The 13,046-nt window shown below is 43.0% G+C and overlaps 1 protein-coding gene across 9 annotated transcripts in view; it reads left to right on the top strand.

The window, feature by feature from the left end:
- LMO7 (LIM domain 7) overlaps nucleotides 1–10,983 on the top strand; it is a 179,525-nt gene extending 168,542 nt beyond the window's left edge. For all 9 annotated transcript variants that reach the window (XM_087967413.1, XM_087967414.1, XM_087967411.1 and 6 more), the window contains 5 exons: nucleotides 552–771; nucleotides 3,131–3,430; nucleotides 5,884–5,992; nucleotides 8,305–8,407; nucleotides 10,437–10,983. In XM_087967413.1, coding sequence (XP_087823539.1) covers nucleotides 552–771; nucleotides 3,131–3,430; nucleotides 5,884–5,992; nucleotides 8,305–8,407; nucleotides 10,437–10,459 — 755 coding nt within the window. In that variant the 3' untranslated portion in view covers nucleotides 10,460–10,983. The remainder of the gene's footprint in view (nucleotides 1–551; nucleotides 772–3,130; nucleotides 3,431–5,883; nucleotides 5,993–8,304; nucleotides 8,408–10,436) is intronic.
- Nucleotides 10,984–13,046: the final 2,063 nt, after the last annotated feature.

The following is a 13,046-nucleotide window of genomic DNA, read 5'->3' as shown; positions in this document are numbered from 1 at the left end:
CCCCGGCTCCAGAGGCTCTCTGGAAGTTGGAAAACGGGCCCATTTCCGGCCTTCTTAAACTTCCGGGAGGCCCATTGTCCGCCCTCTTGAGCCTCTGTGCGCGCCCTGCACTTACCTGCATCCAAAATGGGCCACGTGGGGACACCTGGGAGGAGAGAGGTGGGCAGGGAGGGGCCAGCCAGGAGTGGGATTTGGGGGTTCTCTGAACTGCACAGAATCTTAGGGCCTCTCCTCTCGAACCCCTGCAAACCCCCAGCAGCCCCACCCCTCTGTATATATAAATGTAGGACGGGTCAGTGGAGTTGCAGTTGGGTGCCGAAGCTTATAAATGTTGAACCAGCTTTGCAACGAGGGAAGCTATTACTGTCGCAATAGATTTGTCCGTGTTCAACTGGGGGCAAAATATATGGCTTTGTCTTTTCTTTTTTAATTTACATTTTGTTAAGGTTATTTGCCTTGCTTTCCTTTCTCGACGTTAAACCTTTTTTTTTTTCTTTTCTTTTGTATTTTCATCTTCTGAACAAACTAAAAAAAAAAAAAATTCAAATTAGGGCTGAAGAAGAAGTTTTCTGAGCAATCTTGGAATACCACCAGCTCACTGAAAAGGTCTCAGAAGGAACAGGGCTTGTCGGCCGCTGAGCTGGAAAGGCAGCAGATCCTTCAGGAAATGAAGAAGAGGACCTCTCTGCATACAGACAGCAGCTGGATCCGACAACGCAACTCCAGCGTTCACAAAGAACCGTTTAGTCTGACCGGCACTCGGATGAGGAGGTAATGGAGCCCGCCAGGAACAGCCCTACTGCGATTGAGCGTGCCTAACTCTGATCTCCCCCTCTGACCCATGGATGAAGGGAATCTGGATATTCTCAGTCATCCAGGTCAAAGGTGTTTCTCTCTCTCTCTCTCTTTTTTTTTTTCCTCAAAAGACAAATGGACTTCCTTGTTTGTTTGTTTTTTCCTTGAAGACGTTTCACTTCTCATCCAAGAAGCTTCTTAGGTTCTGACTGAACGGTTGGGGAATGGAAGGATTTATATTCTTTGCACTTATCTGGTCCAGTGGTGGGATTCCAATTTTTTTACTACCGGTTCTGTGGGCATGGCTTCGTGGGCATGGCAGGGGAGGGATACTGTAAAATCTCCATTCCCTCCCTACTCCTGCAGGAAGGATACTGCAAAATCCCCATTCCCTCCCCACTCCACTAAACTGCTTTCCAGCTCCATTTTCCTGTGCAGGGCAACAAAAGGAGACCGAGCCGATCAGCTGGGACTCGGGAGGCAGAGAATAGATGGGGGCCAGTCAGAGGTGGTATTTGCCGGTTCTTAGAACTACTCAAAATTTGTGGTTCTCCAGAACTGGTCAGAACCTGCTGAATACGACCTCTGATCTGGTCGTTATAACACTCAGTAGATCAGTTGTTAGTTCTCTGAGACTAGTGGCCACTTGGGAGTTTATCTGTATCCTCGGAGTCACCTAGTCAGAGTGGCTAATAGAAGTGACCGCTGAAAGGACCGTGTTGTAGGCAGGAGATATGTGGTATCGCATTCACCTGGTGCTAACGACCAGATGACTGCAAAGAATGTAACTCCTTCTACTCTCCGCCATTCAGTCAGAACTGAAGCAGCTTCTTGGATGAGAAGCGAAACGTTTTCAAGGATCAAATCAAGAAAGTCCCAGTTGCCTTTTGGAAAAGTGGCTTTGGGGAAGAAGAGATCCACTTTCATTCTTTCTTTAAATTTCCCCCTTTTCATTTGCATTTTCCCCTGGCATAAGCTGCTTTGGCAAGGGCCTTCTCAATTATATCCAAGCCGTCCTTTGGTTTCTTTGTGAGTGCATATTCAGGATCAATCCTTCTGTCAGTGTGTGATATTCAGCATCTTCTCCTATGTTGATTTTCTGCACCTTGTCATTATATTAGCACCAGTGATTCAATTACATTTGTTGAAATCTCACCACAATTGTCCCAAAGATGCTTTTTTCTAAGAGCCAGCTTGATTTTCTTGTTTTTTTTCTTTGAAGACGTTTTGCTTCTCATCCAAAAAGCTTCTTCAGTTCTGACTGAAAGGTGGGAAGTGGAAGGATTTATATTCTTTCAAGACTTAGCCTTCGACATAGATTCAGAATAACTTTATTGTCACTTTAAATGTACACTAATTGGCATACATTAAAATGAATATCCATTGCATACAGCTCTCAAAGGGTTACCACATCCAAAATACACTACATAAACATGACTACATACATACATACATACATACATACATACATACATACATACATACATAATCATGAGCCAGGGTGGCACAGTGGTTAGAGTGCAGGCTGCTTCTGTTAACTGCTGGCTGCCTACAATCTGGCAGTTCAAATCTCACCAGGCTTAATATTGACTCAGCCTTCCATCCTTCCGAGGTGGGTAAAATGAGGACCCAAATTGTTGGGGGCCATATTCTGACTCCATAAACCACTTAGAAGGGGCTGTAAAGCACTGTAAAGTGGTATATAAGTCTAAGTGCTATTGCTATAATTGTGCATATACCCACATATATTATGTGACACAGAGAAACAACACAATCTAGTTCGGATGGTGAGAGAAACAAATCTTGAGAGTTTACCAGACAGATGACACAGGGAACAAAGCTGTTACAGAATCTGGTAGTCCTGCTAGAAATACTTGGAAACCTCCTCTCAAAAGGGAGCAACAGAAACAGGTCGTAAAGTGGGTGTGCTGCAGGGTCTCTAACAAGGCTTTGAGCTCTAAGCACATAATGCTTAAAAGCAGTATCCTGAATACCGGGAAGCGAGCTTCCTATGATCTTCTCGGCTGCCCTTACCACTCTCTGTATGGACTTTCTATCTGAGGTATTGCTGCCACCGAACCAGTGATGCAGTTTGTTAAAACTCACTCGGTTGCAGCTCTGTAAAAAGTGGCCAGGACGGAAGAAGTTGGTAATTTGCATTCTTTTTAGAGAGTCCGTGAGGCCTGAACACTTGAAGGTTTGTCCATCTCCTTTGGGACAACATGACCTGGATGGCTGAGAATCCCCATAAAGCTCTCCACGATTATTCCCCGGCTATAGTAGTATCTTTTGTGTGGAATGATCAGCTAAAGCCACTATACATTTTTTCTTCCAGAGGTGAGAGCTTAGATAATCTTGACTCTTCAAGAACAAACTCCTGGAGACCTCATTCCTGGATGAACCAGTCTGCATCTTCTACATCTTTGTCAAGCAGCCAAGAGTTTGGCCAGCATATTCCTCCAGTGGTGTCCACCTCCAATCGGGCCTACATGCGCACCCCATCTTCCAGTCTTCCCTCCGCTTCCTCTGCCTCGGTGAAAACTTCTTCCTTGCCCCACATCCCCCCGTCATCTTCTGTTCCTCGAGCTCCTTCGCCAACCTCCTCTTCTCAGTCTGGGACGCAACAGCGCAACAGGTATATGAAGCATCTACTGAATTATTGTTGTTTCTCCCTTTGGGGGTGTGTGGGGGGGAGAGAAACAACCTGGCAACCATCGAGATCATCTGTGAGTTCCTTGCAGTATTACTGGCTATGTTATACCACCCCCAAAAAAATTATACAGGTGTTCGATCACAGTCGAGTCCAGAATTCCTGTTGCTAAGCCTGAGAGTTAAGTGAGTTTTGCCCTATTTCATAACCTTTCTGGCCACAGTTGTTAAGTGAATCACTCATCGTCTCTCTTTTTTTTTATGACCCCATAATCCCTTGCAGATGTTTCTCTCCTGGGCATGATGAGAATATATCTGCTGTGTATAACTCCGCATTGGCAACAGGAAGGGCATCCGGCCAGTAAATACTTGGCTCCATTCAGTTATTAAGTTAATCACTGCGGTGGTTAAATTAGTGGCACGGTTGTTAAGGGAATCCGGCTTTCCCATTGACTTTGCTTGTCAGAAGGTTGCAAAAATTGATCACTGTAACCATCATAAATATGACTCAGTTGCCAAATGTCCGAATTTTGATCAAATAAACCAAAGAGATACTTCAGTGGTTATACGTGTGAAAAATGATCATGTTACTTTTTTAAGTGCCATAACTTTGAACTAAATGAATGGTTTTAAGTCAAGGACTACCTGTGTGTCTTTCACTAAAGCAGATCATCCATCTTCTTGAGACACTGTCCACTGCTCTGAAATTACCGTGATTCTGGCATTTAATGCTACTAGAGATGGTTGATTCATTGATTTTAGGGAGATTTATAAATGCCATACCTTCATTTGGAACAATTGTGTGTTTTTCTCTACTTTAGTCACTCTGCTTCTGTTAACAGGAGAATAAGCAACATTTTTTTCCAGCAAGTATCTAATTATGGTGGTTGAATACATATAGTGAGTGCCAACAAAACACCTTTGCATCTGTTTTGCTGTTCCTTTTTTTCAAAGTTGCTGAACCCCTTTATTTTTAATCATTTATGTAAGAAATTCTCTCTCTCTGTGTGTGTGTGTATATATATATATATATATTTGTTTTCTTAAGTTTTCGCGGGTATTTCTATGTATGGTATTCAGCTTTGTTCGGGTATTTTCCCACGTCATTATAGTTGTGCTTTTAAAGTTGTAGCAACGTTTCGGCAGAATCTCATCTGCCATCATCAGGCTTCTGTATAGTGTTCGTCTGTGAAAGTGTGAAAGTGTGACTCACAGACAAACACTATACAGAAGCCTGATGATGGCAGATGAGATTCTGTCGAAACGTTGCTACAACTTTAAAAGCACAACTATATTGATGTGGGAAAATACCCGAACAAAGCTGAATACCATACATACATGCATACATACATGCATACATACATACATACATATATATCACATCACATCACCATGGATCAAACGAAAAGTACAGTCACCATGTACTTTACTGCTTAACTGTTTTAACTGTAATGGGACACTCTACTTAGAACGAAAGAGCATAGAGTAGATAGATAGCATAGATCCAAACCTGTAGCTGCCATCTATTGGCTGAATATTATAGTTGTTGCATAGAAATAGATTCCAACAATTTGATTGTGTCATTTTCTGTAAAAAAAGACCTTACGAGTGTGCTTAAGGTTACTTGATTATTCCTTTCATGGCTGTTGTTGTTTTACATACTTTGTTGGCCTTCTTTGAACCCAAGACCCCTGGGCTTCTCTTTCTCCAAGAAAGAGAGTCAAAGGCTTCCTCAAAGCCTAAAAGTGGGGAGGGCCTCCCCCATCCCAGAAGCATCTCTGTATTACCAGATTCGGCAACTGGCTGGGCTGGGTCTTCAAGTCCCATTCACCACCTTTTATATCGCCTAACTTCAAAGGGATTTGTGTTGGGCATTATGTTGCCTAAAACAATCAATCAATCAATCAATCAGAATAGAGCTAGAAGGGACTTTGGACGTCTTCTAGTCCAGACCCCTATAACATTTCAGTGGCTGTCCACTCTCTTCTTAAAAATCTCCAGTGATTGGAGCACTTGCAACTTCAAAAGACCAGCTGTTCTGTAATTGTTAATGGTTTTCACTCTTAGGAAGTTTCTCCTTAATTCCAAGTTGCTTCTCTCCCTGATTAGTTTCCATCCATTATAAGAAGCAGATGCTGCAGTTTGGAAACTGTCTTTCACCTATAAGGAATGACTTGGTGGGCCCTCAAACTTATGGAGTGTTTCCTAAATTTAGCCATCTATAGGATGGTTAAATGGTTGCATAATGGCTGTATTTCATTTAAAGTTTGGAGAAGGTAACTCTTTCTGGTGACTCATTTCTATCTAAAAAGAAGGAACATTTCTGCTTTTCTCCTTGCAGTTCTGAGGTCTGATTCATTCTGCGGCCCTGCCTTTTCCTGGTTCGGTTGCTGGTATTCTGCCATCTGCTTCTCAACCACATTCTTGTTCTATATTTAGGTCGGTGAGTGGAAAGCGAATGTGTTCCAGCTGCAGAAACACTCTGGGCAAAGGAGCAGCTATGATCATCGAATCTCTTGGCCTTTGCTATCACTTACATTGTTTTAAGGTGAGAGGGGGGGACCGGTGAAAGGCAGGGGTACGTCTTGCCCATTTGAGTGGCAGCCGATATCCCCGTCTTAGCTTTGCTAGCCCTCCCTTATGTGCAAGACCCAACACAACAAAATCCGTCCACTAATAGGAAACCTTCCACGTTCAACTGTTGCTGGACTCCTTAACATTTACTTCTTCTTCTTCTCCTCCTCCCCCCCTCCCCCCTCCCCCCCTCCTCTCCTCCTCTTCTCTCTTCTCCTCCCCTCCTCTGTCTTCTGCTTCTTCCCTTCCCTCCTTCCCCCCTTCTTCTCCTTCTCCTCCTCCTTCTTCCCTTCCTCCCTCCCTCTCTTTCCTCCTCCTCCTCCCCTCCCCCTCCCCCTCCTCTTCTCCTTCTCCCTCCCCTTCTCCTCCTCCCTCTCCCACCTCCCCTTCTTCTTCTTCTTCTTCTTCTTCTTCTTCTTCTTCTTCTTCTTCTTCTTCTTCTTCTTCTTCTTCTTCTTCTTCTTCTTCTTCTTCCTCTCTCCTTTTTCTCCTCTCTCTTCCTCCTCCTCCTCCCTTTTCTCCCTCCTCCTCCTCCCCTCTCCTCCTCCTCCTCCTCCTCCTTCCTCCTCCTCCCTCCTCCTCCTCCTCCTCCTCCCCTCCCCCCTCCCTTCCTCTTCTTCCCCTTCTTCTTCTTTCTTTCCTCCTTCTTCTCCTTCTTCTCTTCTTCTTCTTCTCCTTCTTCTTTCTCCTTCTTCTTCTTCTCCTTCTTTCTCCTCCTCCTCCTCCTCCTCTCCTCCTCCTCCTCCTCCTCCTCCTCTCCTCCTCCTCCTCCTCCTCCTCCTCCTCCTCCTCTCCTGACAAATGAGCCTGAAGCTTCTCCAATGGAGAACACATTAAGACAAAGCAGAATGGGCAATGAGGGTTTTTCCTCTTGTGTCTCAGGCTTCCTTCCTATCCACTTCCTTGCACACATTATTCACGGGTGAGTGCCATCACAGCAGGAAAAGGACACCGCTGCCACTGCATAAAAGCAACCAACTTTTGCACAGATCTTCCTCTGCACTGAGATGTAAATGCACATACCAAACATACTGAATTGCTAATATCCACTGCAAACCATCCCGAATGGTCTTTGCGAGATGTTTTAAAGCCATGCCATGTATGCAGGGACTCCTTCTCTTATGACCAGTGGCTCGGTGACCGAAGTGACAATAAACCTCCCAGGGCTGCTTATGAGACAAAATTCAAAGTTCTGACGATCACATGATCACCTTTTATGCACTCACCTACCAGCCCGCATTTAGGGCTGTTTGCAGCATCCCACCATCATGGGACTGTGATTGTACATTTTTAACCAAAAAAGAGACATTTATTTCTAGTTAATAGCAAAAAAAAAAATCCATTGCAGCTTGGATGTTTGCTTTACAACCAACATATCTGCTTCATTATGGCTCAATTATGTTCCTAAGTGGACTACCTGTATAAGAATAGAGTAGAGTAGAATATAGAATAGAATATAGAATAGAATTAGAATTGGGAAAGAATTCAAGCAAGATAACTTATGCCATTTCAGAAAAGTGCTTGCCCAGTCTCTTGTTAAAAACCTCCAGTGATGAAGCACCCACAACTTTTGAAGGCAAGATGTTCCATTGGTTCATTGTTCTCACTGTTAAGAAGTTTCTACTTAATTCCAGGTTGCTTCTCTCCTTGATAAGTTTCCATCTATTGCTTCTTGCCTTCATGTGCTTTGGAAAATAGCCTGAGCCCCTATTCTTTCTAACAGCCCCTTAAATACTGGAATACTGTTATCATGTCACCCCCTAATTCTTCTTTCCTTTAGACTAGCCAGACTAGACTATTTTGAAGACTAAACTAGACTATTAAATGCAATCCTCTTTTAGTTACGTAGAGTAATATGTTTTTGGCCAATGAGCCGCATTGTGTTCAGGGCCAGGCCCAACTGCTGGGGACATTTGGTCGTTGTCATCTCACTGTTGCGTTTGAAAGAGGTACATTTATGATGAAGCGAAGGGCAGCAGGAACTCATTTAGGAAAGCGAGCTGAACTGAAGCACAAAGAATCTGCACGGGAGTCTTCCAAAGAAACCGCTTGGTGCCAAAACTCTTCCATGTGCCATATGTTCAATTCCGTTTCAGGAAGCAAGATGCGCCTCTCTGCGGATCTCCATTTCTGTGTAGCTTTTAAGCCTGGTTTTGTTTTCTCCCGCTCCACGATTCCTTCGCGTAGCAGGATATCCACCCGCCCTGTTCCTCTTATCCTTGGCTGACCACCTTGCCTTCCGATCCTCACTGTGACCGGGTCTAATTGTCCGATTTCTCTACACAGTGTGTTGCTTGCGAGGGGAACCTCGGAGGATCACAAGCTGGAGCAGAAGTCCGTATCCGGAACAACGAACTCTTCTGCAACAGCTGCTATCTCAGATTTAAAAGTAAGATGGCTCCTTCTCCAACCAGTCACAATACAATACTCCCTGATCCTGAAAGGATGTTTTTTTTTTTTTTAGTTTCTTTCGGAAATCAGACGCTTTGCTTGGTTAGACAGTTAGCTATCAAAGTTGGATAAATTAGTCTGCTCTGAACTAAGGGGTTATTTTTCCATGAAGAGCCGTGGTGGTCAGAATGCAGTACTGCAGGCTAACTCTGCTCATATTGCCAGTTTGATCCTGACTAGCTCATGGTTGAGCCAACCTTCCATTCAGTGGTGGGATTCAAATTTTTTTACTACCGGTTCCATGGGTGTGGCTTGGTGGGCGTGGCAGGGGAAGGATACTGTAAAATCTCCAGTCAGAGGTGATATTTGCCAGTTCTCGGAACTACTCAACATTTCTGCTACCGGTTCTCCAGAACTGGTCAGAACCTGCTGCATACCACCTCTGCTTCCATCTTTCTGAGATTGGTAAAATGAGGACTGAGATCGTTGGGGCCAATGGGCTGACATTTGTTTACTGTATGATTTTTTAAAAAAATTGGTTTTTCAAAATATAAAATGCAAAGAAAAAATTAAAAAGCAGTGGAAAACTAAGAAGAGGAAAGGGAAAAGAAAAGAAATATAGTGTAAAGGGAGAAAAGGAAAGAAAAAGGCACCGACTGCCGACTCTCTTTAGCACAGTAAAAGATGCCAACGTTACAACTGCAATTTTTTGTTTTTACACAACAGTATGTACAAAGCATTTCTATAACAATAAGCCTATCTAGTTAACAAAACCAAAGTTTCATTTATTTTTTTCATTGCAAGCAAAAAATCTGGAAGCAATTTCAGAATAGAAACAAGGTTAGATATATTCTCTTTTTTTGGCTAAAAGAACGATGTGGTGACATTTGTAAGCTGCTCAGAGTGTGTGGTAAAGAAATGTGAAGCGGCATATAAATCTAAATTGGAAAGGAGTATCATGTAAACAGTGAAATAAAATAATGGTGTGTAGCAGAACAGAACAGAATAGAATAGAATAGAATAGAATAGAATAGAATTCTTTATTGGCCAAGTGTGATTGGACACACAAGGAATTTGTCTTGGTGCAAATGCTCTCAGTGTATATAAAAGAAAAGATACATTCATCAAGAGTCAAGAATCATTAGATACAACACTTAATAATAGTCATAGGGCACAAATAAGCAATCAAATCATACTAGGAAACAGTCAATATAAATCATAAGGATCCAAGCGACAAGTTACAGTCCTACAGTCACAAGTGGGAGGGGATGGGTGATCAGGAGTGATGAGAAGATTAACAGTAATAGTAGTGTAGACTTTGTAAATAGTTGGACAGTGTTGAGGGAATTATTTGTATAGCAGAGTTATGTCGTTCAGGAAAAAACTGTCCTTGTGTCTAGTTGTTCTGGTATGCAGTGCTCTATAGTGTCATTTTGAGGGTAGGAGTTGAAACGGTTTATGTCGGGGATGTGAGGGGTCTGTAAATGTTTTCACAGCCCTCTTTTTGACTCGTGCATCATACAGGTCCTCGATTGAAGGCAGGTTGGTAGCAATTGTTTTTTCTGCAGTCCTAATTACCCTCTGAAGTCTGTGTCTGTCTTGTTGGGTTGCAGAACCAAACCAGACAGTTATAGCAGAAAGCTGAATAAGTTTTGATGTGAGCTTTTCATGGCTTTAAAGGCATTGCAACTTATATTCCAGAGCCAATTGTGCACCAACTAGGAAATTGGAGGGAATGGCATTTAAAGTCCCTCTGATTGAAGGGGAAATGAAATAACGCGCCTTTGTAAATGGTTTACATTTCATTTGATGCACCACAAAACAAAAATTGAAAATAGCCTGCTTTGGGTTAAGTGAGGACTAAATCATAGAATGTATATGGGGAATACTTGATTCTGAATTTTAATCATTTCATTTTGTAAACAAACCTTTTATTTTTTAAAAAAATGTTATTTTAAGCCTTTTAAATCTGAATTTACTCCACGCTGAGCAATTTGTCTTTTGTTTTTTTCCCCTTCTGATAATAGCTGGACACCCAACCACCATGTGATCCAAACATATGAAGAGGAAACCTCTGCAACAGAACAGAGGAAGGAAACGGCTGCTTCAAATCTATCAATATTCGGAGTGGGGTGCGTTTTGTAGGACCAGAAGTTTGCCTGTCTAGATCATGTAGAAGATGCAGGACTACACTGCATCCTTCATAAACAAAAAAAAAGAAAACCTATTTCTAAGTATTTATGAGAAAGTCATCACCTTCTAGAAAGCTGTGCAGAACTGTGTGAGAATTACATTTGAAGACACGCAGAGGTGGTTGCAGTCTTTATCTCAAGTTAAGCTACGCTTAAGTAATATTGCCCTTTCAAAACTGTCCACTTCACTTTATTCAATATCCCTTTGTGCTTTAATGGTGAAATTCCAGCTGGGGAAATTGTGAAAAATTCTTTATTGTCCCGTGTTTGAAAAATGTAACTCTCCGTGCACCTCATAAACAGGTTAATATAACTGAAGAATTTTTTTTTCCTTCTGTTTTCTTTTGTATTTGTAAATAAAGTTGCTGATGCTGCACTTAGACACAGTGGTCAAAGGCCTTTGTTATGTCTCAAAAAAAAAAAAAATGGGCAGAAGTTGCAACTTGAGCAGTTCTTTGGGTAAGGTATTTTCAAGCTGAAATCCCAACCGCATTGGGCACGCATTCCTTCTTAATTAGACATTGCAGAAATGAAATGGTGATGACCCAAAAGGGCGTGGCACAAAAGCAACAAAGTCACAAAAGTAGGTAAAGTCCCTTTAATACCTCCAACTTGGCCCCCAATGTCCAGTTATCATCGGCTGGAGAAAAAAACTCTCCCAAGAACAGCCTTTAAAGGGAAGAAATTCAGTCCGAACCCAAGGTACATATAAATTATAAATAAAAACCAACACAAACCGGACTGCAGCAATTAACGAGAGAGAGCAGGATAAGGAATTGAAGACTTCAAAAGATAATGAAACACACAGTTGGGAGGACGCCACAACTCAGATAAGACTTGACAAACCAAAATAATTCACACTTTACTTCCAGCAACTTTGCTATGCGTATTTTGCCTTTTTAAACAGTTTTCCCAGCTCAGCCAATGAAGGGGATCAGGGCCCTTTCCTCCCCTGTAAACCACATTGCTCCCTTATCTGTCCCTGTGTGCACTAGGATAAAGACAGGGTGGGCCTGGGTCTTCCTCTGAATGCCCAGCCAGACTGTGCCCTTCCCCAGTTTCCTCTACAGCCACCGGAGCCACACTCCCACTCCCTGTCAGCTGTTCCATCTCTCCCTCGGAATCAGATTCCAACAGGGGCATGACAGAAATCAAGATTGAGAAACTTTAAATTCTAGGTTTAAAAAGTACATAGAAAATAAACTTAACGGGAGTTAAGTAAGGAGCACAACATTCGACAAACATCTCCATCTGTCTAGAACAGGGGTGTCAAACTCAAGGGTCGTGGGCAGGATCTGGGCTGCGGGGTGCTTACAACTGGCCTGCAGGGCCACCTTGGAAACAGCAAAGGACCAGCCTGTAGTGCCTTAGCCAACGAAAATGGGGCTTCGTGGGATAAAGTGTTTTCCCTGGCAGAGGGCTGGGAGAACAAACTTAAAACAAAATGTTCCCCCTTTTACATTTGAGCATGCAAGGGACATGAAAGGAGAAAGGGAAAGAGGAAAGACAAAAAGAAGGGAAGATGGGAAGAGAGCAAGGCCTCAAACCGGCCAAAAATCGGCTCTTGGGGCACAGTGCAGGTAAGGGGGCGGCAGGGGTGGGTGGGTGGGGTTTGTGCACGCATGCGTAGGAGGCTTGGGGGGGGGGCGCAAATTGCCTTCTGGGTGCTGGCACGCGAGCACGAGTGTGCAAGCGCTCGCACAATTTTTGGCACAGGAGCCCGAAAAGGTTAGCCACCACTGATCTATAGGGATTCTAAATCATCCAGGTCATGGTTGTCCCAAAGGTGCTTTTCAAAAAGGCAACTGAGCTTTCTTTATTTCCCCTTGAAAAAATGCTTCGTTTCTCATCCAAGAAGCTCCTTCAGTTCTGACTGAATGGTGGAGAACATCATTCCTCGTCATTCAATCCGAACTGAAGAAGTTCTTGGATGAGAACCAAAATGTTTCCAAGGACAAACCAAGAAATTCCAGTTGTCTTTTGAAAAGCACCTCTGTGGGATGAGCAATCAAGTACTTTTACTAGGAAAAAAAAGAAATCAGATCCCATAGCTAAAAAAAATGGCAGAGAAAACACCTCCACCAAAAGCGGAGCCAACAATCACGGCAAAGAATGAAGAGACAGCGAGTAGACCGGCTGTTCATAAATTTTCATAATGAACAAGGAGAGGAGGATTTGAGATCTCCCACAAGTGCTCCAAACAGCTGTTCCTCACAAGGAGACCACGAGACATAGCTCCCTAGTGGCTTTTGAGCATTGGGAGATGAGAGAATAACATTTTCCCTAAGAATTCCATGTATTCAGCATTGTTGGGCTTGGCCGGATACGTTACATTCTTTTCTCTTTATGAACCAAAAGGTATTTTTCACTGACAAAAGCAATTTCACTGCCATTGCAATGAAATGTAGCCAAACCTCTCCTGGTTAATGAAAGCTGGTTAATGCT

Source organism: Notechis scutatus, chromosome 5 (genome assembly GCF_049901735.1).
Source record: "Notechis scutatus isolate UNSWTSFEM ecotype Mainland chromosome 5, rNotScu1.2, whole genome shotgun sequence".
Taxonomy (NCBI): Eukaryota; Metazoa; Chordata; class Lepidosauria; order Squamata; family Elapidae; genus Notechis; species Notechis scutatus.
The sequence above is the reverse complement of the archived record's forward strand: the minus strand, read 5'-3'. Positions and strand labels throughout refer to the sequence as shown.